This window comes from Podarcis raffonei, chromosome 5, assembly GCF_027172205.1.
Source record: "Podarcis raffonei isolate rPodRaf1 chromosome 5, rPodRaf1.pri, whole genome shotgun sequence".
NCBI classification, from domain to species: domain Eukaryota; kingdom Metazoa; phylum Chordata; class Lepidosauria; order Squamata; family Lacertidae; genus Podarcis; species Podarcis raffonei.
The window spans coordinates 46,996,128-47,023,622 of record NC_070606.1 but is presented as its reverse complement, the minus strand read 5'-3'; the positions used below and the strand labels follow the sequence as shown (position 1 = coordinate 47,023,622).

The window sequence follows — 27,495 nt, the reverse complement described above, 5'->3', positions numbered from 1 at the left end:
CCAGTGAACAGGACTCGCTCGGATGTTTGTATTAGCAACATACATGTATTTCTTTTATTTAGGAGTAAATAGAGGCTTGCTGTGTATAGGCAACAGCAGGTACCAAGATATAAAACTTCCTCGGGACGTCAGATCTGGTGGGGGAAGAATTCAGCAGACTTGGTGGAGATTAAAACGCAGAGCAGACGCCGCCTCCAGCAGCCAGCAGCCAGCAGCTCTGTAGAGTTTAGCAGAAGAATTGAAAGAGGTAATTCGATTGAAACATCTTGCTCTGTGGGGAAGGGGTATTTTACACGTACCTTTAAAAAAAAAGTTTCTACCTCGTCCTTGGACCCGGAAAGTAACGCGAGAAGGACGCTGGGCGGAGAGGGGAGAAGGTAGGATCAGTTTGAAAAAGGAAAGAAAGTTGGCCAACTAAACCTAGCTAGGCATACTGTGAGATCGGAGAGGGGAGTAAAAATAATGATAATCTGCTGGAAATTCAAAACGGGGGTGGGTTTCTCCCTCAACCTTCGCCTGCCTCCCTCCGCCCCGGAATCTGCTGCAAGTGTCTCTGTAACAATCACTTTGCTCTATCGACTTAGCATAGTGTGTGCAAACGGAATGAGAAGCCCATTAAGAGCATTAACAGATTGGCCTGGCATAATACAGCAGCTCATATTGATCGCCAAACGTCTGTAAAATATTGTTTCAAATGAATCTATTGTTCCTGTGTGCTCTTTTCGTCAGTGTTGATGACCTTGGGATGCTCGCAAACAGGCAAATTATCCTTTCAGGGCTCAATCTGATTAAGCAACCCTCCTTTTCTCCCCTTACATCCTTGCTAACTTGGCAATGAACAGCGAGGGGGCGGGGAGGGCGCAGGATATATAGGCGTTCAGTGGCAAAGCTCTGAGGTGGGGCAGGGTGCTGGCATGAGGTTCAGAGCCCAGAGCAGGGCTGAGCAGACTTCAGGCTTGGCGGGATCTGCTTTGGGTTGTGGTTTCGCTTTAAAATAGACTCATGAAATCCACCCACCGGAACCTGGTGCAAAAGTCATTCCCTTAGATTGAAAGAATTCTGAACTCAGAAAAGGACTCTGAGTGTCAAAACCGAATGGTGCCTCAGACCTTCCGCACTCAAATCCTCTCTCCCCCTCTTCATTTCAGCTGGATTATTTAGGGAGGAGATAGCATTTGGTTGCTGCCTTTGTTTAAATAATTGCCCCTGAGGAATCCTCACTTATCTATTTCAAATCACCCAGAGATCTTTCAGTAGCTCCACATTTCTGCCCACCTAGAGAACAGTCATTACAGGGACACCTGAAATGCAGATCTAAGTTTGTTTAGTCTTGTGAAGCACTCTGAAGCTTACTTCCTAGCAAGCCTGTTTAGGATTACACTGTTGGGTGTCCTTAATCATAGAATTCGTTGCCTACCCTTGACTGTAGTCCTTGTCCCATATTACTTCCATTGCTCTACTAAGGCTGAAGTTCTACAAGAATAGGCCCCATTGAACTCAGGAGGACTCGTTTTGGAGTAAAGGTAACACAAGGCTGGGCTGTTAACTGCTGCATTTTAGCAAAATTCTCCCAATACAGCACATGCAGTGTGTTCCAGTGATTAGAGTTTTTGGTTTGCATTGGGGTGTGCCCCATCCGGCATTTCATTCAAAGATTTATTGTGGGAGCCAAGGGGAAAGAGAGAAAGGTGTCATTTCACCTTATCCGTCACTTTTGCCCCTCTATCTGTAAAACTGAAGGGACTTACCTGCTTTGAGGGCAGGAAATGAAGACTTGAATCTGTTTTATTTTTTTACTCTAAAACCACTGCTAATGTTGTTGTTGTTGAATCATGAGGTTGCTGGAGGAAGATTGAAAAGAACTTCATCATTGATCTTAAAATAAGCCAGAGGTGGGGGACTTGTGGCCATTCAGAGGTTGCCGGACTGCAGTTCCCATCATCCCTAGCCATTGGCTACAAGAGCTGGGGATGATGGGAGTTGGGAGTTCAGCAACCTCTGGAGTGCCACAGCTGCCCCAACCCTTGCAGCAAGTGGAGCAGTCAGGTCCTCTAGTTCTAATCGAAAACAGTGAATATGTCAAGTTGAATAGAATGGAGGCTTAACTTCTAATAGCCAGATCCATAATGCACAGAAAGCATATTTGAGAATGCTTATGGTGGATCAGTTACGCATTATCACCCTATAGCCATTCTTGAAGCCATAACTTGAAGGGTTTGACTTGAAGAAGGTTTTCCACCCTCTTAGGGCTTGGGAGTGTTAAGCAGGGAGAGTTCTACTTTGCTTAAGTGTTGATCCCCCGCACTGTGAAAAGTTTCATCTTCTGATGCCTGCAGACCCCCTTCTCTCTCTCTTAAATCTGGTCAGCTTGTTAGGTCTTCTTCACTGGAGGATTTTAAGCAGAGGCTGGGTGGCTGTTTGTCAGGGATACCATAGTTGCCGGCTGCATTGCAGATCATGCATTTTAAGCAGGGGGTTGGGCTAGGTGACTTTTATGGTCCCTCCTAAGATTGGGGGGTATGAATAAGGATGAAACCCTATGACAGGGGTAGCCAATGTGGGGCCCTCTGTTGTTTTACTTTGCAAAGTGAGCTGAACCCTTTGCTGGGGAAAGTGGCTGCAATAGCACACAGAGACACTTGGTGTGGACAAACATGAAAACTTAAGCTTATTACAGAAAATACAAGTTGTATAGAAAGGAGTTCCAGTTCTAACTAATTAAGTTGGGAGGTGCAAGGGAGCCACCTTGCTCCTTGCACCCAGCAGAGATACATCAAAATATGACCTCTCTCCAAGAGGGTTCAAGAGAAAATGTGAAGGAGGCAGGAAGAGATAGCTGCAACCTGAGAATATCATTCTACCATCAAAGAAAAGGTCAGCACAGAGATCAAAGGACAATGAGACAGTTTAGAAATTTGGAGGCTCCCTTTTCTGTCTGCTTCAACCCCATGCAAATCCCTAAGCAAGTTGAGTTGTGTGCTAACACTTTCAATGCCTTCCAATTGTTGTGGATTACAACTCCCATCAACCCCAACCAGCATGGCTGATGGTTAGGCACAGTGGGAGTTGGAGCCCAGCAATATCTGGAGGCATAGGAGCCAATTCCTAGGGGCCAAGGTCCTTTCAGCCCCTCTGCCCAATAAAATATTTGAGGGGGCTTGACCCCAAAAGTTGGTGGAGATTGCTATTCAAATGGTGTGTGTGCACCATGCAGGGTGGGGCTTACCTGCCCCCCCCATTTTATTCAAGTTGGCACACCTGTCTGGAGGGCGCCACTTGGATACCCCAGTCCCATTGATTTCAGTGGGATCAACGGCTTGGCAGCTGTTTGCAACCACATCAGTTGGGTGTCTTCTTCCTCTCCTTCTCCAGAAAGTGTTTGTTTCATGAATCAGACTAACCAAATACCATTTATTTAAATAAATGTGGCTAGACACCAGTTTTCAATAATGCATTTAATAAGGAGTTTTCAGTGATTCTGGCAGGCGTCTACAACTTTTGTCTCCCTTAGTTAATTCCGGCAAAGACACAAATTCCTTTGAACTCCTGAGTTTGCATGGTGTTGGCCCAATGCAAAGAAGAATGCCCTCACTCCTTTTAAGATGAAATGTAAGTTCTGCAACAGTGTAGAGATGGTAATGGCAAAATCCCTCTTGATGCTGTGGCTCTGGATTTGGCTGGAATTCTTAATCTGGACTTGGCCTACTTGGAAATTCCATTGAGAGGCGTGAGCCTGACTACAGCGTGAGGTGTTTTGGATCTGTTTGTCATCCTCTGATCTTAAGCTGCTCAACTAGTTATGCAGAATAAAGTGGCAGTGAATTAGAGTTCCTGAGTTGTGATCTGTACACCTTTAGATAACAAATGGGGGGGGGGTTATATTTTTTGTTGCTTCCTGGAGAGAAAACTAGTAGAAAACTAGTTCATCAAAGAGAAGGGTTTGGCAAAACACTCACTAATGTGCTAGTTTAGTAAATGCAGGGAGCGTTAAAGAAAGTGGGGCAGCATTCAGAATTATGACAGCTCCTCTCCCCGCCTCGCCCCCAAGATCGCAGTATAAAACGCACATCTCTGAATTAAGAGCAAAGTAGTGCAGTGGTTAAAGCAGGGAGGCCAGAAGTTCAAATCCCCATTCAGTCACGAACCTCATTGGATGACCTTGAACCAATCAAAAATAAAAGGGGTGGGGGAGAGGAGCCGCTGCCCTGAGCAATCTGGAAGCCGGTTTGAAATGTGCGTAATAACAACAGACATTCTCGTAACGAGCAATGCGTAAAATGTGTAAAGGCGCTTCTTGTTTGGAGACGAAATCCATCCGAAAGTGGAGCTGGCATCTCACCAGAAGCGCACGACGGAAACCAAAACCTCTGATCTAAAGCATATAGACCTGACATCGGAAGCACCGATTGCCACACATCGAGTGCTTGGGACGGGGAGGGTGCATAGATTTTCTGTTTCCAAAGACAAGATGAAGGAATGGGTTTCTGTCATCTCCAATATGAAAACGATGGTCTTCTCTCACTCCTGGCCACTTTAAGATCACTTTAAGATCAGAGCCAGATGAACCAGGCTTGCGTTTTGTTCTTCATAATTTGGTGGGTGGGGAGGCAGCTTTTCTGACACTTCTGTCGGCGTAAAAGCGCGTGGGTTTTCGAGTCAGGCAGAATTCTGCAGCGGGCACGAAAGTGCTTGGTCCCTGCAAGCATCTCTAGGTCGAAGGCGAGGCCATGATATAAGCCTGATCTCAGAGAAATAGTGTAGGGTTGTGGTCGCCTCCTCTCGGGGAAAAAAGTACAGTGGTACCTCGGGTTAAGAACTTACCAATTCGTTCCGGAGGTCCCTTCTTAACCTGAAACTGTTCTTAACCTGAAGCACCACTTTAGCTAATGGGGCCTCCCGCTGCTGCTGCGCCACCCGAGCACAATTTCTGTTCTCATCCTGAAGCAAAGTTCTTAATCCGAGGTACTATTTCTGGGTTAGCGGAGTCTGTAACCTGAAGCGTCTGTAACCCGAGGTACCACTGTATATCCTAAGCACTGGAAAAAGCACAGAACAGAGCAACTGACCTTTCCAAGCGCCTGGAGTAGAGCGCCTTCCGTGCCTTGGGGAGGCCTTGCGAGCCTATGCTTTTCCTATATTCAGTGGGATCTACTGTTGGGTAAGGACACATAATAGTGCAACCCCAATAAATGTAAGGTTATGAATGGTGTGAACGGGAACAAAGGAGAAGGCCTTGTGTCCAGTCAGATCAATCTAGTGGGGAATCCCAGGCACCGAGGCGAATGAGGCCCTCCAGAACTCTCCCCAGGCCATGAGATGTTGCTTTCAACTGCGATTGTGCCTCTTGGCTGCCTAGGTGGAGAGACGGGGAGGGTAGCGATCTCTGGGTTTTGCGTGGCTCGAAAACAGCCTACTGAAAAGAGTCACTTTTACTTATAGCTACGGCTGCCGCCACCAACATGTGGCCCCTGAGACGCTGCCTGAGACAGAATGGGACCCTCGAGTTGAAGACGGTTCCCCGCCCCCCCATCACGTCTACACTAAGGGGTGGAACCCAGGGCTTTGCACTCAGCTCCCATCAACCCCAGCAATAGCAAGGGGTGAGGGGAATCGGAGTACAGCAAAGAAAGTAAGTGGGGAGCCGCATAGGTTCTCCATCCCTGGTCTAAGATGACTGGTAGCTACTCTCCATGATTGCAGACTGAAAGTTGTCCCAGCCATATCTGGGGATGCCAGAGACTGATCTTTTGCGTATAAAGCTGATGCTTTCCCACGGATCTATGGCCCAATCCTCGCTTAAACGAAATGACAGGTGGTCCGGGAAGACAGAGGAAAGTACTCTTTTCACGAATTAATAGTGAGCAGTGCATCCCTACGCATGTTTATTCCGAAATAAATATCACCAAATAAGTGTCTAGATAGGGTTATAGCCTATGGCAAGGGTAGCCAACGTGCTGCCTGGCTTGCAGATGTTGCTGGACTACATCTCCCATCATCCCTGACTATTGCCCATGCTGACTAGGGAGTTAGGGTCCAACAGCATCTGCAGGATGTCTATCCCAGGCCTATGGCGTGGGATTTATTGTTGGGGTGTCCAGACGCAAACGAGGGCAGAATTCCTGCCACTTTAATAGAAGTACAGTACAGAAGAATGGCCTCTGGGAGACTATAGGCAGCCAAGGTCTATCAGCCTAGTAACAGATTTATAGAGTTGGAAAGGGACCCCGTGGATTATTCTAGTTCACGGTTTTCCAAACCTGAGTCTCCAGCTGCTTTTGGACTACAGTTCCCATCATCCCTGACCATTGGTCTTGCTGGCAAGGGATGATGGGCGTTGTAGTACAAAAAATCAACAACTGGAGACCCAAGTCTGGGAAACCCTGATCTAGTCCAACCCCCATGCAATGCAGGAATATGTACCCATAGGGGATCAAATCCATACCTTTGGCATTATCAGCGCCACACTCTAACCAACTGGGCTATTGCAGAGGTAGCTAACGCGGCGCTCTCCCAATGCTGCTCAATGGTCAGAGATGGTGGGAATTGTAGTCCAATAATATATGGGGAGGGCGCTGCATCGGGTAATGTGGCTAATTTGAGCAGAAAGCAGGAAAAGTGCGAGGAAAAGAAACGACCCTTTTTAGTTCTGCTGCTCTCTGGATCCTCGAACCCGGCTCTCCAAGCAAGCTCTCAACTGGTTTTCGAAAAGATCTCGTCTGGAATAGATGCTGTGAAGAGGCGCGCATAGATGTCTTGCTTGACGGGGGCTTGGCAAACCTTTGGGGATGATGCCAAATAGAAACGTGTCCCTTTAAGGTGGTGCGGGGAGGTTTCAAATTCTTCCCTCCCTGAGTGGTGCGACTCAGTCCAGTTTCTTCCCGATCCATCTCTGGCAATTCCCCTTTGTCCCCAACAGAAACCGCTCCTTCTATTTCTGTGCTTTTAACCTCATTGAGACGAGTGCGGAGGGGGGGGGAGGTCGGAGGAGAAAAATGGGGATGAAACTGAAAATAGGGGCGATTAATCGATGGCTCCATTAATTATGGATCTTAAAATGTGAATGTTAATAGGACTGGAATAGAAGCTGTGGAAGCAGTGCGGGAGGGAAAAAATGGTTTAAGTGCTGAGGGCGTTGTAATAAAAAGACCTTTGGATCCGAGCGATGCTTTTAAAACGATCGTCCCCAAAATAGGCGATCTGTCTGTTCTTTGGCCCAGACTAAAGGTTGTCTCCATGAGAATGGCTGAAAGTGGCCAGACGCAAAACAAGACAGGGGCTCCTACACCTTTAATAGTTGTGCAAAAGAGGGAATTTCAGCAGGTGTAGCTATTAAAAGTACAAAAGCCCTGTCTCTCCCCCCCCCCCAAATCTTTGTGATAGCATTTGGGCACCGTATATGACGAGAAATGACTGAATTGCTTGTTTGTCTCAGCCCAGATTCTTTTGCATCTGGCCAAACTTGAACCTCTGCTCCTTGCCCCTGCTCCCTGGGTCTAGGGAAGCAGAGTAATGTCGATTTCATGTGGATTGTTGATAAAAGATAACTGGACTGAACAGCTGGAAAGGGGCGGAAGGAGACAGTAATAGCTTGCTTTTGGGTCTGTTGCGCAGCAGTACTATCCTATCCATATCTGCTCCGAACTAATTCCCATTGAACTCAACGGGGTTTAGTAAATCTGTATTAGATTCAGCCTTATATAGGAAGGTCAATACAACACTGCGCAGTCGGTTTACGCACTTACACATTGCCATTCAGGTGGTGTGCGTGTGCCGCGTCATGCGATCAATAATGCGAGCGGGGCTTACCTGCTCCCCCCCCCCAATATTTTATGCAAGTTGTCATCTCTGATCCGATTCAAAGTGTCTCGCTGTAGCTTAGGGATGGGAAAGCGTGGCCCTCTGTTGTACGGACTCCAACTCTCATTGGTCCCAGCCAGCATGACCAATGGTCAGGGAGGACGTGAGCTAGTCCAGCTACAACTGGGAGCGCACCCGCGCAGCGTCGTTATTGCGGGTTTAGGTAATCCACAGTCGAAAATGGCAGTATCGCGAGTGGGAGGGGGGCAAATAAGCGAGGGAGCGCGTCGCCAGCGTCGCTGTGCGCTGCGTCGTCCTCTGCTCGCTTATATCGCTCAGGTTGGGTCGCCTGGTCTCTGCTCCAGTCTCCTATTTAAAATAAATCTGAGGGATCTCTCGCTCTCCTAAACTCGAGTCGCTTTCATGATGGAGTGGAAGCATCAGATTTTCATCAAAGTTCTATTAAGTGAAACATAGGTTGCGGGGCACCCTCTGATTGAAACAGTTTAAATTTTAATTGTGTTTTTAATTTGACATATAGTTGCAGAAAGGAATGACACTACAACGCCAAGGGGCGGTCGATTTTCTTAATTTCTCCCCGAGGAATTGATGAGTCTATCAGGCCACTAGATTGGAAACACATTAAAGCTCTCTGGTTAGGTTGTTAATTGGAACTTGATGGATAGGGGAGCCTCGGATAGGCTATGCTGATCCAATCTGCCTGACTTTTCTGTTTTCCAATAAATTACACAATTCATTTTCCAGCCACAGATTACATAAATTGTACACCGCTAAAGCTCTCTCTCTCTCTCTCTCTCTCTCTCTCTCTCTCTCTCTCTCTCTCTCTCCCTCCCTCCCTCCCTCCCTCCCTCCCTCCTGTTCGCTCTCCTGTTCTCGCTCTCTCGCTCTCTCTCTCCCCCGCCTACCTCTCTCTTTTCAAAATAGGGAGCCTTCCTCGCTTCACCCATCCCTCTCTCCCCCCTCGCTCCCCGCACAAGCCTATTGCGAGATGTCATTTGCACCAAAAAACGGGCAGCATAGCCTCTTGAATGAAAATCGAAACATAATCAACGTTTATACTTAGAAAATTTATTGAGATCATTTTCTCTGGTATTTCCTTATTTTAAAGTTTGGACGCTCCATATATCATAATCCACACGTGGCAAAAAGAGGGGCGCGCGGGGGGGGAGAGACTGTGTTTAATATTTATCGAAGCTTGATTCGGAGATCAAACTTGTTTATGACTTCATCTGTCATTTCAAAGGGGGGGGGGGACCTGCTCCCGATATTACAGGCTCTCAACAAGCCTATTTTCCAAGTGCCGCAAAAGCTGGGGAGATCAATTTTTATTAGGGAACCTTTGAAAGCTTGCTCGGGGCCACTTGAAGAACTGAACCTGCGTCTAATCTGCAGATCTCGACTCCTAAGTGTCCCCTTCTGCCTTGGGGGGGGCGTTGTTCTTCCTTTGCTAGTTGCTTCCTGGTTAGTGTGCATGTGTGTGCGTTTTAAGAGTTGGAAAAGGGGTCCATGGCAACCTGGAATATACTCACACGGGCTTAAGTTAGATGGGGGTGGGGGACTCAGACAAGAAACAGCCTTTAACGTTCTAGAGCTCCTTTTCATTCTAGGCTGTGGTGCTGTTCGGCCATTAATAGTCTTATAGAACACACACACGCTTCAATTAGTATGTAATGCGCATTATTTTAAAATATGGTAAGTCAGCGGTGCTGCGTTAGGGGGCGCTCTTGCTCGCTCTGCTGAGTGGGACCCTGGTCCCTGGACGTCTTGCCCTAAAGACTTGCCCCCACGGCCCCGTTGCGTTTAGTTTTAGCATGCCTGTAGCATCCTGTGCCTTCTTCAGACCTGAGAGGGAGACAAAACAACCAAACCAGGGATTCTGGGAAATGCAGCACGCCATGCATTTGAGGCACACAACTTTCCCCCAAGAATTGTGGGGTATCCTGAAAGAGCAGCCAAGTCCAACATTTCCTGTTGGCTAGAATGGGCACTCAGCAAAATGTGGATGCAATAGAGAGGACTTACTGTCTGCCCTGCGGGAGTCAACTCCCCCTGAGTGCGGCCAGGTAGAGATGGGCATAATTTTTATTAAAGGGCTGGTTATGTCCCCATCTCTATCTCTTAGTCCATCTTGCTTGCTTACCACCATCATGCATCTTCTCCTACTGCATCTCTACAGAGTTGTAGTGACTTGTTGAGTTTGACGTCAAAAGATTCAGACTCCATCACCCACCCACCCACAGGTAACTGCAACCTAAGCCTGCCTCCTGCTACTGTATGTGAACTGTGAGGAAACTCTATTTTATTCTGAGAAGACTGTTTTTGTTCTATGATTGTTTTGAGGGGGATAAAAGGGGAGAACACCAGGAAAAACAAGGCTGTACCCAGGCATTCTGGACAGCTTCGTCAAAAAGGCTGTAGTCGCAAAAGGGGTGTACTTTGCTAAATTCACAAACGTATGTAAGAAATTATAATATCTCCTAGTTTCTGTGTACATCCCTACAAGAATGGGGCCTGCAGTTTGTTAAGAGTGCTGGGAGCTGTAGTTCTGTGAGGGGTAAACTACCGTTCCCATGATTCTTTGGGGGAAGCCATGTGCTACCACCAGTGGCGTAGCGTGGGTTGTCAGCACCCGGGGCAAGGCAAGTAATTTGCGCCCCCTAACCCGTGGATTTTAGCACTCGAGTGCGAGCGCGCCCCCCCAGATGTTGCGGCCGGTGCGGCCGGCCCCCCCTGCACCCCCCACGCTACGCCACTGGGGCTGGGGGCGAGCAAAGGAGCCAAGGACCCCCCCAAAGGCTCAGCAGGAATTTATTAAATTTATTATTTGCGGAGCCCCCGCGGGCCGAGGCAGCCGAAGCCCCCTCCCCTCGGGTGCCTCCCCGCCCCCTCCTCTCCTTGGGCTGTAGGTGGAGCCCGCGCTCCGAGGCGCTCCAGATCCAGGCTTGGCGAGCGCCTCTTCTCCTCCCGGCCGGGTCCGGGGGCTTCCAGCCGTGCTCCGTCCTCGCCCCCCCCCCCCGCAGCTGAGACTTGCGCTGAAAGCCGGAGCCAGCGGCGCCCCCTTCCGCTGGGAGACCCTCGCCCACCCGCCGGCTTCCTCTCGGAGGGTTTTGGGGAGGGCAGGGCGCGTCGAGGCCCCTCGGAGCTCTCCTCCCTTCCAGTCAGCAGAAGCAGCTGTGGCTGGGCCGAGGGGATGGCGGCGGCGGCGGTGGCGGGGTGCGAAGGCTGCCCGTGCCCGGCCAGGCGTCGGTGGTGGCGGCGGCGCTGCTGCAGCGGCTGCTCCTCCTGCGAGCAGTGAGTGGAGCGCAGCTGCAGCGGCGGCGGGGGGCGCGCGCTAGGGTGCAAGGCTGGCGGTGGTGGCGGGGAGCCTGGTGGAGGAAGGAACTTGTCCCTTCCCTCTGGACTCGCGCCCCCCCCAGATGTTGCGCCCGGTGCGGCCGGCACCCCTGGCACCCCCCACGCTACGCCACTGGCTACCACAGGACAAAGGCAGGGGGAAGAAGTCTCCCAGCCCACCAGGGAACGTCCCCCCCCCAAGGCTAAGTTCTGTAATGTGTGAAATAAATCCTCATGCTCATCCTGAACACCCTCCCCAGCCCCACTGTTTGGGTTCAGAGAGACTTTTGACCATTAAGCAGACAAGCATGAGCCCCGGAACCCCTCTGCTCAGAAGCCCCTAGCCACTGCTGCCCCAGAGCTGAGGGAAAGAAGGAGGCACTCGGGCCTCCAGGGAAATCACAATTCACAGAGCCATAAGCCTCAGTGTCATCATCTTGCTCCTATGGCTTTGGCTCCTGCTATTGATCAGTGGAGAGTCCTCGTCAAAAGGCTGCAGGAGATGCTTCCGCTCGGGGGATGGGAAGCAAAGGCGATCCCCAAAACAAAACAAAGCAAAAAATAAAATAAAAATCCATATAGTAAAATGGTTGTTGGGTGAAGATGAGGCTTTCTAGGTGTCCGTTCAGGGATGTCAACAAAAGCCTCTTCGATTGTAATATCTGCTGTTCCCTCTCTCCTTTCTCCCCGCCTCCCCCTTCCTGACAGATGTGGCCATTTAACAACTTTAGGCCAAAACGGGTGTGTATAAAATGCACCCATTTAGCTCTGACAGGGCAGATTTCACGCCCTGTCTGCCCTGGTTGTAAATTCTCCTCCACCTCTTCGCCAGGCCCAATATATCACTATTTCACCCAGGGCTTTTCCTGACCTGCAGGAGCATATGCCTCACTTTAACTCAGCAAATCAGAAGGAGCCAATGGACTGGATGGCTCCCTCCCAGGCCTGCCTGCCTGCCTGCCTGCCTGCCTTATTTATTTATTTATTTATTTATTCATTTATTTATTTATTTATTTACTAACTACCCTTTTCCCTGACAAGACTGAATGTGGCTTACAGATAAAAATAAGAACCACTGAAAACAATAATTAAAACTATACAATTACAATTAAAAGCAGCATGTCACCAGGCCTTTTCACCAGAAGCAGTCAGTTCCCAAAAGCATGTTGGAATGAGACCAGTTGAAGGACAACAAGGAGGGAGCCAGTCCATTTCTCTAGGAAGGGAATTCCAAAGTCTGGGAGCAGCCACCTGGTCATGTCCTGCGTCCCCACCAAGTGTGCCTGGGAGGGTGGTAGGATTAAGAGAAGGGTCTGATCTTCTGGTAAGGAGAGACTTTTGCAGGACAGAGCCAGGTTTATGCAGAAGCAAGCACCAGCAAGTAGCGAGTATCAGGCTTGCAGTCTCTTTTAGGCTGTTCCTCACAGCCTAAAAAAGTTATGGGTTCTAGGTCATTATGCTCAGCTTCAGCTGAATGGGAAAGTCTAGTGTAAAGAAACACATCCCTAGAAATGGAGGGAGGGAGGGACGGTCTACCAGCATCTGTTTGCCCCTTTCCTTTCCTGGATCCACAGGAGTCCCAGTGGTGGCTGATGTCCCATAGACCTAGTGAGGCTACTAAGAAGTCACATTTGTAGGAGTGGATTTAGCCACTAGGAGAGGATATATTATTTATCTTTCCTTGCTCATGTGAGTGAGATCAACAGAGTACCATCCTCTGCAGCTTGAACCCTGCATAAGCAATAATCCAGGATGCTTTAAGGCAGACTGGATTTTCCTTTTTTCCCTCTTTAAAAACAACAATCACACACATATTGTGTTGTGAAGAAATAAAAGTAGCATTTACTTACATATGTAATTGAAGCAGCGATTCCAGTAGCAAAATGAAGACAGGTTTATAACTACTATGTAAGTTACGAAAGTACAAAATGTTAGCTCAGAAATGGTGTCTGAACTGCAGAACTAAGACACGCACGTATGGTCAGCTTGGAAGCATGATGAAGAAAGAAGAGACTGTCCAGGCAGTAGTTACAGCTTCCTGCCAAGGCAGACCAAAGAAGTGATCTCACAGAGTTCTCTCTAGCAAATGTTATAGGAAAGCTCTGTGACTCACAGCCCCTTCATGTGCCTATCAGCAAAACATGAACTGCTGGTTTGATTGCAGTAATGTCTGACAGCATTGGGGTGTGGCCAATTGGAGGTCAAGGAGGCATGTCGAAGTTCAGGTTTTCTCCCCACCCTCCTCCCTTGCAAAAGTCTTGTGGACACTTAGGCACCACTGTTTTACAGTTAGCACCTGTAATTGTGGAAAACTTCTGGTTCAGAAGGGATCCCTGATGCCACAGTTGCCCCTCCACTTGTTCTGGTTCTCTCCCTATCCTCCTCCTCTGCAAAGAAACAGTGGACACTTAGATTTTGGAAGTCAAATGGAATCTGTCCAAAAGTCCATTTGACTTCCAAAACATTTGAAAACCAAATCACGGCTTCTGATTGGCTGCAGGAAGCTCCTGCAGTGAATCAGAAGCTGCAGAAGAACGTTCGCAAATTGGAACAGTCACTTCTGGGTTTGCAGCATTCGGGAGCCAAAACGTATGAGTTCCAGGGCATTCGACAACCAAGGTACGACTGTATATCATTTAAATGTTCCACCTTGGTCCAAAAGGGGTCCCTGCTGTCACAATTTCTAGTGTGAATTCATGCCACAATAATTGTACATGGACCATTGCACTGAATTCAATGAGGATTGCTCTGCAATATGATTAGGACTGCAGCCTGAATCACGTAGTCTTAAAACTGCAACAGGAGTGTTAACACAGGGCCCTATACATTTCCAGATTTATGGAACATTAGGCCCACCCCCAGCTTACTCTACAACTCCCCCACCCACCCACAAGATTGTGGAATAGAATGGACGAGACTCCACTGACACTTGCACAGGGTGAGATAATACCAGTGACAGAGCACACACATTGCATACAAATGCTCCTGGGTTCAATCCTTAGCATCACAAAGCAGGGCCCAGAGATACCGCTGCCTGGAACGCCACTGCCTGTCCATGCTGACAGTACTGAGGTAGGTGGATCAGGAGTCTGACTGCTTTGCACTGAGTCAAACCATTCATCCAGCTAGACTGATCATGGGTGGTCTCGCCATCTGTAAATCTTGACTTTGAGGTGAGGGTGGAGAGAACATGCTTCGCTAGCAGCACCAAGCAGGATTGAGCCTGTTAGCCAAAGGCTCCTCATCCTATCTAGCTTCTTATTGTCATAGATCTAGGGTACCAGAGAGATATGGAGGGAAAATACAAGCTGCAGAACTATACCAGAATAGAAATTCCTGGGTTAGCTTCCGCAAACTAGCCTGGTGGCTGGCAAGCTAGATGCAAAGCTATTGACAAACAGGAGATTTGGGTGGTTGCCAAGAAGATGGAGGGGTATAATGTCACAGAAAAAATATGTCCCTTTTGAAATCTAAAGGTGTTATGAAACCAAGGAGGAGGAAGTAGGCAGTATTACATGTAGCACTGGGTGCAGGAGGCAGCACCAAGAAATAGGGAGCCATTCTGGTGGACCCTGCTTTGAAATAAGGGTTGCCCCCCAATATATATATATATATATATATATATATATATATATATATATATATATATACTGATAGACTTTTACCAGTTAGGCCGAACCCTTCTAACATACCCTAAGGGCTTGAATGTGTCAGGACATTCAACCTGACTTAAGGCAGTGTGTCAAAAGTATGTATGGGGGAGACCTTATATAAAAGGGGGGCCACCAGTAGGAAAAGTCTGATCTGTTTAGCTGTTTAGGAAGCTTCTGAGGCATTTTGCCAAGGACTTCTCTTTTCAGCTCAGCTCCAGGAAAAAATAAAGAGAAGGGCTTTGGATTTATTTCCACTAAGCCCAAAGCACACAGGCCTGAGCAAAACCTTGTGAAATGCCCTTAGAACATAAGGGGTAGCTTAACCCCTGTGCAGTCTATCATGTGGGGAAGATCCTAGTGAGAAATACCAGAGAATTGCTTTTAAAGCCAAGGAAGCCAAATGTTGAAGTATATTTTTAAAAAGATTTTTATTGGGGGAAAGGGAAAACAGGGATAAAAAAGGAACAGGAAGGCAACAAATCACACACAGAGACTTTAAATGAAATCAAAAAGCCAATCTAACTTAGCTAGCTTGAATTTTATGTGCTTCCCCAGACTTGTAATTCAGAGCATGTGCAGAGTTCATTGCGGAAGACATGGTTCTAAATCAGCAGGGCAAAATGATAAAAACAAAGCTTCCCTTGTTTATGAAATGTAGAGACCAGAAGCAGCCTGCCTCTGACAGAGGGAGGCTGTTTTGTGATCTCTGGGCCTGTCAAAAATTTATTTAAAGGCTAGCTCCGCTGCCCTAATGACCCTGAGCTTACATTACAAAAGGGCTAGAGACAGTTCTGACTAGCTGGCCCATTAAAAAACAACAACAACCTTGGAAACCTTATTGGGAAATAAAAGACAGGAAATCTGTCTGTTGCAGACCAGAGGAGTGGTCTGATCAGAAGACACTGTTGATCTATATCAGAAGATAAAGTTTGTTACAGCCTCCCAGACAGAAAATCCCAGACACATCTCTCCTGTTCCCTGGCAGTAAACATACCAATAATACATAATTAACAATTTGCTGCCCTTTCATGACATTGAAAACCAACTGTCTGAAGCCGTTCCATCTACCTAATGGTAGCCTGGCCCTGAACAGAATAATCTTGGTTGGGATAGGGCATGAAGTGACCTGACCCTGAGACTTCCTGTGTGCTGATTATGGTCTGTATCACTGAACTATGAAAATATACCTCACCCCCTCAATTTTCAGAGGTGCCAACTTTCCCTCCCAGGCAGCAGAGGGCAAAGGCAGTCTGGAACTGAGGACTTTTCTCATAGGATAGCTTTCTATGGCTTCAGGAGAAGGTCTTTCCTTTTCTCAGAAATTCTGGAACTGGGAACTCTGGGGATTGAATCTGACTGTGTTCTGCGTTGTAGAGCGAGTATGTGCTTTACTATTGAATAATGACTCCTCCCAACAGAACATGCACATATCAGAAAAATGGCACAGAACTGGAAATCAGTGGGATATCATTGTATTCTGATGCAGCATATATAGAAAGAAACAGGGGTTCAACTTGAATAAAATATTGGGGGGCAGTAAGCCCTGCCCTGCATAATCAATCTCATGACACAGTGTATGGACACTATTTGAATGGCAACGCCCATCAACTTCTGTGGGGGCTCAGCCTTGACCCCCAGGAATTGGCTCCTATGGAAGGGAAGGGGAAGAACATACCAGAGGTGCTGTTGCCTTATAGTCCAAATAGGGGCTAGAGCAAGAATCCACAATGTTATGCCTGTGGGTACACGTGCACCCACAGTGGCCTTCTGTGCTGCTGATAGAGTCCCCTTCCCTTGCTGAAAATAGGCTTGAAACAAGTACAGTGGTACCTCAGGTTAAGTACTTACCGTAATTCGTTCCAGAGGTCCGTTCTTAACCTGAAACTGTTCTTAACCTGAAGCACCACTTTAGCCAATGGGGCTTCCTGCAGCTGCCGCGCTACCAGAGCACGATTTCTGTTCTCATCCTGAAGCAAAGTTCTTAACCTGAAGCACTATTTCTGGGTTAGCGGAGTCTGTAACCTGAAGTGTATGTAACCTGAAGCATATGTAACCCAAGGTACCACTGTACTCTGTTGTAGTCAATCAGGGTTGATTGTGGTGGGTGCTTGTTTGCTGTGTGTTTGCAAGTGTGTGTATAGCCCAAGACAATGTCTCTAGTTTGTAGATGTGCTCACAAGCCCAAATAGGTTCTTGAGCCAAGCACAGACTCTTAACAAGCTAGAAATAATCTTGAGGAACTTTCACCCCTACCAGAGAACCATGTTGGTTGGGAAAATACTAGGCCCAAACGTGTAATAAGGGGTTGTACATAGCATCTCCACTCCACTCTAAGGGTTATCTTGAAATTTGAGAAAGAAACCAAGAAGCAACCAGAGGTGGAAAAAAATTGTACTAATGAGTGATTTCATCTACCCTCACATTAACCAGGGAAATGAATAATTGGGTTATGATGAAGAAAGAAGTGAATCTTGAGTGGTTTCCAGGATTTGATGGAAGTATTGTCAAGCCATTTGGGAATGGTGACCACAGTGCTATTAAATGCAACATATACAGGAGTGGAAACTTGCCCACAAAGTCCAACACAGTCACATTTAATTTCAAAAGAGGAAATGAGGGGATTCATTAAAAGGAATTTGAAAGGGAGGGTCAGCAGGGTCAAATCCCTTCAGGAAGCTTGAAGGTTATTTAAAACCACTAAAACAGAAGCTCAGGCACAATGTATAGCACAGACTAAAAGTGCAATCCTATACATGTGTTCTCAACCCCTGGGACATCAATAGGACTTGCTCCCAGATAAATGTGCATAGGATGGCAACCTAAGATCATTAGGATGTCAGTGCTGTTAATAACTCCTTATGGAAACTATGAGAGGCAAGGAGGTTTTCTTTTTTTAAAAAAAAAGGGGGAAATTTCCCAAATGAGAAGAATTGGAAGGAGCACAAACTCTCAATAATAAGATAATGTAGTAAGCCTACACTTATTTAACTTGTGCCCCTTCAGCTTTACGCACTTGGTTTTTTTTTTTTGTTGTTTTAAAGTAAAAAGGGGGTGGGCATCCAGAGAAAAGGATTTTGGCGATTTCACATTCCACTGCCTCAAGTGTCTTTTGACTATACACAGTTATGGTTCTAGGCGTCATCCCCAAATTGTAACCCCTGTGCATGTTGTGGGCTTACTGTACACACATAAACAGAGAGCCTGCAGAACAAAAAAATGAGATGGATGTTGCCAAACATAATGAGTTATAGCCAGTGCTGTGCAAAGGAACTTGTTCTGTCAGTGCAAGGATTCAGGCTTGCACACTGGGATTTTTTTTGCTCTCCTGCATGCTCCCTTATTCTGTTTTTCGGGTTCTCCTAATCCTCTGGAGCAGATTTGGGGAGTGTGTGGGGCATGTTCTTTTGGAAGCCACCCAGAGTGGCTGCCAGCCAAATGGGCGGGGTATAAATAATAAATTATTATTATTATTATTATTATTATTATTATTATTAGAGTGGGAGGAAGTTCTGTTTTGCAAATGTAAATCCTTGCACTGATGGAATAAGTGTAATGGATACTGCTCCTTACAAATGAGCTTTTTTCTTTTTCTTTTTTACATTAGTAATAGGAAACCAGATAAGGTAGGACCATTATATGACAAAGGCGTGAAAGGGTCACTAAAGAAGTACAGGGAGATTGCAAGGCAGGATAGTTAGTTATCTACATTAGTCTTTATTGCAAAATATGTTGGACTAATACCCACCCTAGAAAATTATGGGTTTGTCAATCTAACTTGTTTCTCAAGTAAATGGGTTCAAAGCATGATTAAAGATACCGTATTTTTTGCTCTATAAGACTCGCCTTTTCCCTCCTAAAAAGTAAGGGGAAATGTGTGTGTGTCTTATGGAGCGAATGCAGGCTGCGCAGCTATCCCAGAAGCCAGAACAGCAAGAGGGATTGCTGCTTTCACTGTGCAGTGATCCCTCTTGCTATTCTGGCTTCTGAGATTCAGAATATTTTTTTTCTTGTTTTCCTCCTCCAAATACTAGGTGCGTCTTGTGGTCTGGTGCGTCTTATAGAGCGAAAAATACGGGTACATTTGTTAAAACAGGTAGAACACAGGTAGGGAAACTCTTTCAGCCTTCTGGACAATTTTCCATGGGCCACAGTCTAGGAGTAAGTGGGTCCAGAGGCAAAGTAGATGGAACAATGAGTTGGCTGGATTCTACATATTTTCACACCTAATTAAGCCTCTATCTAGGCAAGCAAGAGACACTATCAGACTTCAAGGACACATGTTTTGGGACCCAAATTTGTAACTCATCATACCAGTGCAGCAGTAACTATCAGTACATGTGCCCCAGTACAAATATCCACCTGCCTCAAATGCCTGGTGGAATAAATAAATGTGTCTTAAACTGATGGCAAGCACTTCACAATGAGGATGACTGACACACTTCTAAGGGAAGGGAGTTCCACAAACATGGACCACCACGAAGATAGCTCCAACTCCAGCCACCAGGCCAACATTCATCAGCGATGCCATGAGAAAATCTTCTCTTGCAGAGCCGAGGGCCCCAGTTAGCAAGGAGACACACTCTTTTAAGTTTTTGGGCACAAAGTCGTTATGGTCTTTATAAGTCAACATCAGTACCTTGAATTCAGTGTTCAGTGGGATTTACTCTCATGTAGGTCTGCACAGGATTGCATAGAGAACTTCAGCATCCAAACATGCTACTAAGGGAGCAGAATCATCCTAGCACATTTTCAAAGAAAAATCTGAGAACACAGCTATTAACAATCTGTGCAGGATAACAATCTGTCTCAGGGCAGAGGGACAAGAGCAGCTGGTAGAATCTCTTTTGGTTTAAGGTTGACAACTCAGTTTTTGCACCAGTTTTGCACCGGCTGGAAAGGGATATTCCATCTGCAGCCTCAAGATATGCCCCAAATCACTTATTTCTTCCTTAAGGCCCTTGAGTTACTACTGAACTAGCCTGGTTAGGTGCCACTAGTCTTCCACTAGTCCTATTTCTGTCTTTGCTTGCAGGCAAGGTAAATAATGGCATATCCCTCTGCTCCTTAAATCCAGTGGAGATTCTAATCTGTATAGGTGACTGCCAGCAAAAGGCCCAGTGGGTGATTATTGACTATTCAGACCTTTTAATTATTTGCTCCTTATCAAATCTGGTTCTGGAACAGGAGGGTTAGTGGTAGATGTGCCCAAGTACACTTTAGTCCTCCCTTACATTGGGAAACTCACAATTAGAGCAAATCCTGCTATCCACCTAGTTATATTTATAAGCCAGCGAAGACTTGCCATTTTTTTTTCCTGGCTGGGTTTCTATGCCTTTAAGAGCAGCAAGGGAGGCTGAAATGTACAGTGCAAAGCCTATGCATGTCTACTCAGAATAAACTCCTACTGTATTCAATGGCTCTTACTGCTGAGCAATCCTGGTTTAGGGTTGCAGGCACATTAAGTAGGTGGGAGCTTCACCTGTAAAACTGCTACCTATCATACAGCTTTATGGGGGGGTGTCTGTCTGTCTGTGAGTGTGTGTGCGTACAACGTGGCAACCTTTAACCCAGAGAATGGCTGTAAAAGGTGATGTTGTCCATAGAAAGGTCTCCCACTTTACGCATCTGTCTACCTAACGCGCGTTTAGTGACAGCGGATAAGGCATGCAGGTTGGTAAATTATTCCGGATCGATGGCCTAAGATAGTGTGATGTCACAAAACCGGGAGGCTCGTTCTGCAAAGGAGCTGGAGAGAAGCGGCTTTCTCTCTCTCCTTTCTCTCTCTCTTCCCGGCCCCTTCTCTCCGGGCAGGCTTTGGAGGGAGCAGCCTGGGCCGGCTGCGGAGCTGAGTGAAGGACGATCCCTTACATTGTGTTTCAGTGCGGGGTCTTTCCGGGTTAATGAGCTGACATCATGATTAAAGCTGACCATTTGTAATGTGTCTGGAGCCTGTTGAAAAGCACTGAAAAGGTTAATGCGGTAAACCAGGACAGCACCTGCCCCGCACGAGGAGGGGAGGAGCCGGGCCACTTTCCCTAATCAATTAGCCCCTTAATGAGTCTATCCAAAGTAGTTAAGGGGAGTGAATGATCGTGCCGCGGCTCGCTCGTCATCTCGCTATCCCTAATTATTTTATAAGCACTTGATTCAATATGCCGAGGCCTAACACGGGGGCTGGGAGTTAATGAAAATGTCATTTGGAAACGTCTTGACATTTGTCTGTATTGATCGGAATCTTGCTTTTATCTCTCATTATGTATTTTGGGGGAGAGAGAGGAAGGGGATAATCAGCCCATTAAGAAAGCCCATCGGGGGGAAGAGGGGGAACCCAGACGTGAAAGAGAACCGAAGGAGAGGGGAAGACGTTGACTCTCAGGTCTCATCTCCCACGCCACACAAAAAACGCTTCCAGGGCTCTGCTCGCTCCCTTTCTGGGCCTGGGTAGAAGAGGGGTGGACACTATGAAGGAAGCCTAGTCTTGAACCTCGGCGAATTGACGCACTATCAGCGTCCATTATTCCAGGACTCAGAAGTGGCAGCAGCGGTGGAGTGGGAGTCAGTCCCGCTGGAAATCGAACTCCGCTCTGGGATCCCTTCTCCACTTCCTCGGATCCCAGCTAAGCGCGGGCTTGCGACGCAAAAGGCGTACTGCACAAGCTCAGAGGCGCCCTTGCACTCGTTGTTGCGTCACCTTTTCAGAACTGAGCCCTGGCGCAGATCTGAGTCTAGAGAGGATTGCCGATCCTAGCCCCCTGGGAGTAAGCCCCATTCAAGTTCAGTGGGGCTTACTCCTGAGTAGACATGGCTAAGCTTGTCCCGAAGATGGAGCCTCCAAAGGGCTGGAGCAGCAAATGTCGGACATGTCAGGATCATAACTGCACCAGTCACCAACGCAAACTATGACCCAATGAGAAATGTGGGAGGATCTCCTACCCCAGGGCAACGTTAGGAGTCGGAGGGGGTAAAACCATCCTGAATGTAATTCTATCATACATTGCACATAAACCATAAATATGTACCTTCTGCAGTACTTATGAATGTAAAATGTTGAGATTATCCCCCAAATCTGTTGACAGTGCCTAGTCTTGAAACAGTGCCTTTGAGCATGTGAAGAGTGACCTATCGTCACTCTGTAATCATAAATAACCCACACACAACTTGAATTGATAGCAAGGATTTCCACAGTCTGGAGTGTGCCCATAACCCCCCAATACCGCTTATTTAGACAATGAGCACTGAAAAAACTTGGTCATCGCTTCCAATACGCAAAGCTTATGCGGAGAGGGATTAGAACCCAGACCTTCCGCCTTCCTACCCAGCGTGCAAGCCAGTAAACCTGTTTGAAAGGGAATATCGTCCCCCCCCCCCAACTTTGGGGATTTCATGTGGTGAATAGTAACTGTTCGTGCGCTCATTATTTACTCGTTGTAAAACCCATTCTGTTATGCAGCACGGTTTCAAAATTCAACCGATCGAAATTTGCCCCGCTTCGCTGTTGCAGGTGATGCTGTTGAATCCTGCCGAACTGAATCCGTGGCTACTATAAATCACGTTCCACACCAAACTCAATAATCTTCCTTCCTTCTCACTCTGTCCTGGTACGTTCCAAAAGAATAGCAAAACTCCCTCTAAGAGCAAACGCGGGTGGCGAGGGCAAAAATTTGCAACACTTTGTTGCAGGACCCACTTTTCCAAATAAAATAAAAAGGAACGGCAGTGCTGTTTTCACACTTATGTTTGACAATCCCCAAACAGGGAACTTGAGGAATAAGCGGTTCGAAGATGTCCACGGTGGCTGAGGCATTCGGGAACCAACCAACCAACCGCTTTGGATCTGCTTCACAAGTATAAATGGCCCTTTCAACTACTGGCAACATTGACATCGCTTTTGCTCGCTTCTTCCTCCTGAGCTGGTGAATCTCACGCAGATAAAGCACGGGAAGCAGACAACCGGCTCTTGCTCCACGGCGGCGTCTTGCGTAAATCATTAAAACAGGCAAATGTTGCATTATGGACGTGCTCTTTTCATTAAGACACCTGCCTTCACGCGCCTTCCCAATGCGATTGGATGGCTTTCCCAGCAAACAGTGGACGACTCTCGTTTCGTTTTTACCCCTCAGCCCGCCCCCCTCCAAAGGAAAGTTTCTGAAAACTTTTGGAGAGAACGATTCTCTCCCTCCCCCTCCCCCACCCCTCCACCCACTTTTTGAGTGCGATCAAAGCTGTACAAGCCCAGAGGAAGCGGGGCGATTGTATTACAATCATTGGAAGGCATTTATGTCAATCCTCTCAGAAAGCCTAAATAATTGCATATTGTTACATACGTCGTATATATCTGTATATACCCTGCGCCATCGGGATGGATTACATCCCATGGGGAAGATTAGGGATGTACCTGCATGAGTTTGGGAACGGGAAGGCATTTCTCAGCTTGTATTGCAAGCGGTCTCTCTCTCCCCCCCCCGCCCCCGCCCGCTTTGCTGCGCGCTCCTTGCCTGGGCAGCTTGGCGCCAGACAACTTGAATGCGCGCAGTCTTTTCATTTCGCCTGCAATCTCCCATCCGTGGAAAAGCAGGGGCTCCGGCTGTCCCCCCCCCACCCTCCTGCCCCCCCCACCCCGCCCTTCTCCCAAGGGATGCAGATGAGTGACCGTCCCGTTGGGCTGAGGGTTTAAACAGCAAAGCGAAAACATTGGCTTTCATCCATGAATGGGTGTCTCCCCCCCCCCTTCTTCTTCCCCGATTGACATTGCTAGACAAGATATTTCGGGGGCTGCGCGGGGGATAAAAAGTGAAGATAATGAAAGCGCCAAGGATCCGTTGCTAGAATGCAGCCCTTCTGGTTTAAATACCAGATCTCTTTCCATAAGCTGTTTAATGCCAAGCCTCTTAGCCTTCCGCCTGAGCCCCAAATGCTTGCAGAGCCAGACTGGAAATGAATGGAGAACACAAATACACAAGTGCAGCGGGGCGTGTGTGCATGGATTATATATATATAAGTTCTGAGGACTGTTGCATGAGGAGAATACTTTGTTTTAGGAAACACATATTGTGTACTAGCCCAATTAGCCATATACTAGGAATGTCGTCTTTCCCCCTTCTGTCTCTGCCATTGGTAGGAGAGGAGACGTCTAAGGCAGAGCTGCTTAGCCACTTCCTGAACCACTGGGAATAGTTTAGGACCCGTTTGATCTGAAAGACAATCCTGCTGGTTTCAGATTATTCAAGTGTGCTTCAGAACTCAACCTCCGATCTCAGGACTTATTTTATACAGGCAATGGCAGCTACTTAACACCTTGGCAAAATGTTGGCGCGAATCAAACGCCCATATCAGATTGCTAAACGGTGTGATCATCCCAAAGCCTCATTTCGTTATTTAAGGCAACAAACTGAGGCAACTTCGATTCACCCTAAAGGGTTATAAATGATAAGGGTGGATTGGGACACACATCAAACCTCTGTGGACTTTTAGCCCCGACTAGATCGTGGGTTTTTTTTATTATTATTATTATTATTATTATTATTAATAATAATAATAATAATCTGGCCCGCTTCCTTTTTGTCTGTTTCGACGAGCAGGGGCAATCCGATCACGTCGGTTTCGGTGGCCCTGCAAAGTCGGCGGCTGACAGCGTTCTAGAATTTTGAAACTTTCCGGGGCAGCCTGGCTGCCTGTGATTGGCCGAGGCGGATGTAACCTCCATGCAAATGAAGCCACGCCACCCCGCCGCCTGGAGATCAATAGAGATCTGAGAGAGAAAGGAGCATGCATTCAGGCTCGGCAAGCTCAGGGAAAACCTGCCAAGGCACGCCAAAAACACCCCCCAAACTGGTCCCCCCAAAGGCAGGCGAGGTAGCCAAGCCCCCCAGGCAGCCCCCGCACCCTCCGACGAGACCCCCTGTCCCCAGCGCGCCTCTAAAGCGAGAGCTGTTCTCTTGTTTCTTATGAGCCCAGGATGAGCAACAAAGAAGACCCGAGCAAGTGTTGTCCCGCAGCACCTCCGCTCTCCAGTTTCACCATCCAGTCCATCCTAGGCAGCGGCACCTCGGAAGGAGGCAGGGAGCCCAGCTCCAAGCAGCCAGCCTCCGCCTCCGCTTGGCCGAGCAGGAAGAGGAGCCTCTCCATATCCTCCGAAGAAGAGGAGCCGGATGAGAGCTGGAAACACCCCGCTTGCTTCTGCCCCGATTCGCATGGTCCTAAAGAAACGTGCCACAAACACCACCAACCCATCAGTTTCACGTGTCTCAGTAAGTACTGGACCAAGGGGGAGGAAAAGAAAAGAAAAACCATTCAAACCCTCCTTTACTTCCTAATTAGGAAGGATGATATGTAGGTGCATCTTATTATATTGGCGGACAGTGTTATTAGGAAGAATGCAGCGTGTTGTGTGTGTTGAAAAAAACAGCTTTGCAAGTAACCACTGTTTTATTTGAACAGCAGTCTTTCTGATCGCCGGGCTTTTAGGGGGCGAAATTAACCTAGATGACATCAGGGATGGAATAGGTTGTGGGAAGCCCGGCGAACAGCGGTTTGAGCTTTTCTGCGAATGTATAGGGTGCAGTTTTCAAGCTCTCTCAATGCTATTTGTTTTGGTTGTTTTTAAAATCTGTATTTGTTTCCTTTTGTGCGTGCTAAATTCGGATGCCATACAGATTAAAGGACCCTTTCGTTTTTAAGAGACATGTTATTATCTTATCATGCCTTTTCCGTCCAGTCTTTGGGGAGATCATTTCTTTATTATGATGGATAACGGTGATCTCTCCCCCCCCCGCACTCACCCCAACAAAAAGGCAAGAGAAGCCGGAGGTTTTTCGCAGGATTCCCGAATACATAATTTATGAAATGTTAAGATATAAAAAGTCAAGTTCTCTCGATTCTGCAGGAAAAGGGTCGTATTTGAAAACACGGGCACGCCCCTGCACCGCGTTGACCAAGAATTCAGACTGAATTCGGTGGCGCTTAAAGAAACTCCCCCCCCCCCAAAGAAAGTATGAATACGGTGGCAGCTTTAAGCTGCACTCCTAAATAGAATAACTTACCTGGGAGTAAATCCCATTAAACTTAGCGGGGTTTAGTTTTGAGGTGGCGAGTATGAGGTTGCGCTTTTAGAATTATAACAGAGAATGAACTGGATTGTAAAGGCTGCACTTGGAAACAGACTTACTCGTGAGCGCAGCACCAATGCGAAGGAGGGCTGCTCTCCTGTGAGGTGCATTGAAGTTTTTGCCTGACCTTGAAAGGACTTCATAAATTCCAGTTGCAACTCGTTTATAGAATAATGACGATGATAAATATTTTCTTAGGAAGATATGGAAGAACTGGAGCTCTGGAACAAGCAGCAATCGACTCCCTGAGTTTAGTGTTTTGTGGGATTCGTATATTGGTGTCTGTGGGTTGTGGTGTCTGTGTGTGTTTGTGGGGAGGGACACATGGCCATGCCAATCTGATCCGAAAGGCATCTCCACACACCCCCTTCCTTTTTTTAATTTCTCCCTCCAAGGCAACCCGAAGGGGAACGGCTCGGCGATCAGTTCCGACCGGACGCCGCCTTTCCTTTCTCCGTCCCAGCCGGACTTCAAGGAAGAGAAAGAGAAGCACTTCGGGCCGGGCTCGCCGGCTTCGTCGGAGCGGCAGCGGGACGGCGCGGAGCGGCAGGCGAGCTCGGCCAAGAAGAAGACGCGCACGGTTTTCTCGCGGAGCCAGGTCTACCAGCTGGAGTCCACCTTCGACATGAAGCGCTACCTGAGCAGCTCGGAGCGCGCCTGCCTGGCCTCCAGCTTGCAGCTGACAGAGACCCAGGTGAAAACCTGGTTTCAGAACCGCAGGAACAAATGGAAACGGCAACTCTCGGCGGAACTGGAGGCGGCCAACATGGCCCACGCCTCAGCCCAGACTCTCGTGGGGATGCCCCTGGTTTTCAGAGACAACTCCCTCCTCAGAGTGCCGGTTCCCAGATCCATCGCCTTCCCGGCTCCCTTATACTACCCAGGCAGCAATTTGTCGGCCTTACCTCTTTATAATCTCTACAACAAGATCGACTATTGAACTGGCGCAGCGTCTCCACCCACGACCTTTTCTTCACCCGCCCGCCTGTTATTCATAGGAAAGGAGAAATGTGCTTCTTGCATTGTTAAGAAATACACCATGTGTATTCATTATTATGATTATTAATTTTTTTAAGGGGGGGGGGGAAACCCCGACCATTTTATTTATGGGAATCCTCTCTGGGTTAGTTTTGTTCTGCTTGTTTTCTAGACTGCCCTAGAGAGTGTGTCACTTCCAGCCCTCTCTCCCTCCAGCCCATTTTCTTTAGTCTGTCCTTTTCTGACATAATAACAAAGTGACTTTCCGACCTCGAGCAGAACAGGAAACCCAACACATCAACTCACCTTTAGAAAGAACCGCGCGGCTCTGTCTGCGTGTGCGCGCAGGTAGGATAAAAGCAGGGCGCTGGAGCGGCCAGCCATTTTCCAGTCTCCCCTCGCCCGCCCCCACCGTTCCTTTTTGCCCTGAGTATTAATTATATCTGCGGGAAATAATAAATAATAATAATAGTGTATTTCAGATCTGTACATATTTTTAAAAGAAAATAAAGCATTTTAAACATCGTTGGTAACTTGGATCAGATTGCTTGTGTATTTCAGTTGGCGTACCTCCCCGCCCCTAAAAATAAAATAAAATACATGTATTT

At 47.5% G+C, this 27,495-nt stretch overlaps 1 protein-coding gene across 2 annotated transcripts; it reads left to right on the top strand.

The window, feature by feature from the left end:
• The first annotated feature begins 68 nt into the window (after positions 1–68).
• Positions 69–26,990, top strand: HMX2 (H6 family homeobox 2). Of its 2 annotated transcripts, XM_053388966.1 has the most exons (3): positions 69–247; positions 24,759–25,051; positions 26,305–26,990. In XM_053388966.1, the coding sequence occupies exons 2-3, from the start codon at positions 24,760–24,762 to the stop codon at positions 26,847–26,849; spliced, it is 837 nt and encodes a 278-aa protein (XP_053244941.1). In that variant the 5' UTR covers positions 69–247; position 24,759; the 3' UTR covers positions 26,850–26,990. The 2 variants fall into 2 exon arrangements, with proteins under 2 accessions (XP_053244941.1, XP_053244940.1); XM_053388965.1 differs by lacking the exon at positions 69–247 and having other exon boundaries at positions 24,449–25,051.
• The last annotated feature ends 505 nt before the right edge of the window (positions 26,991–27,495 follow it).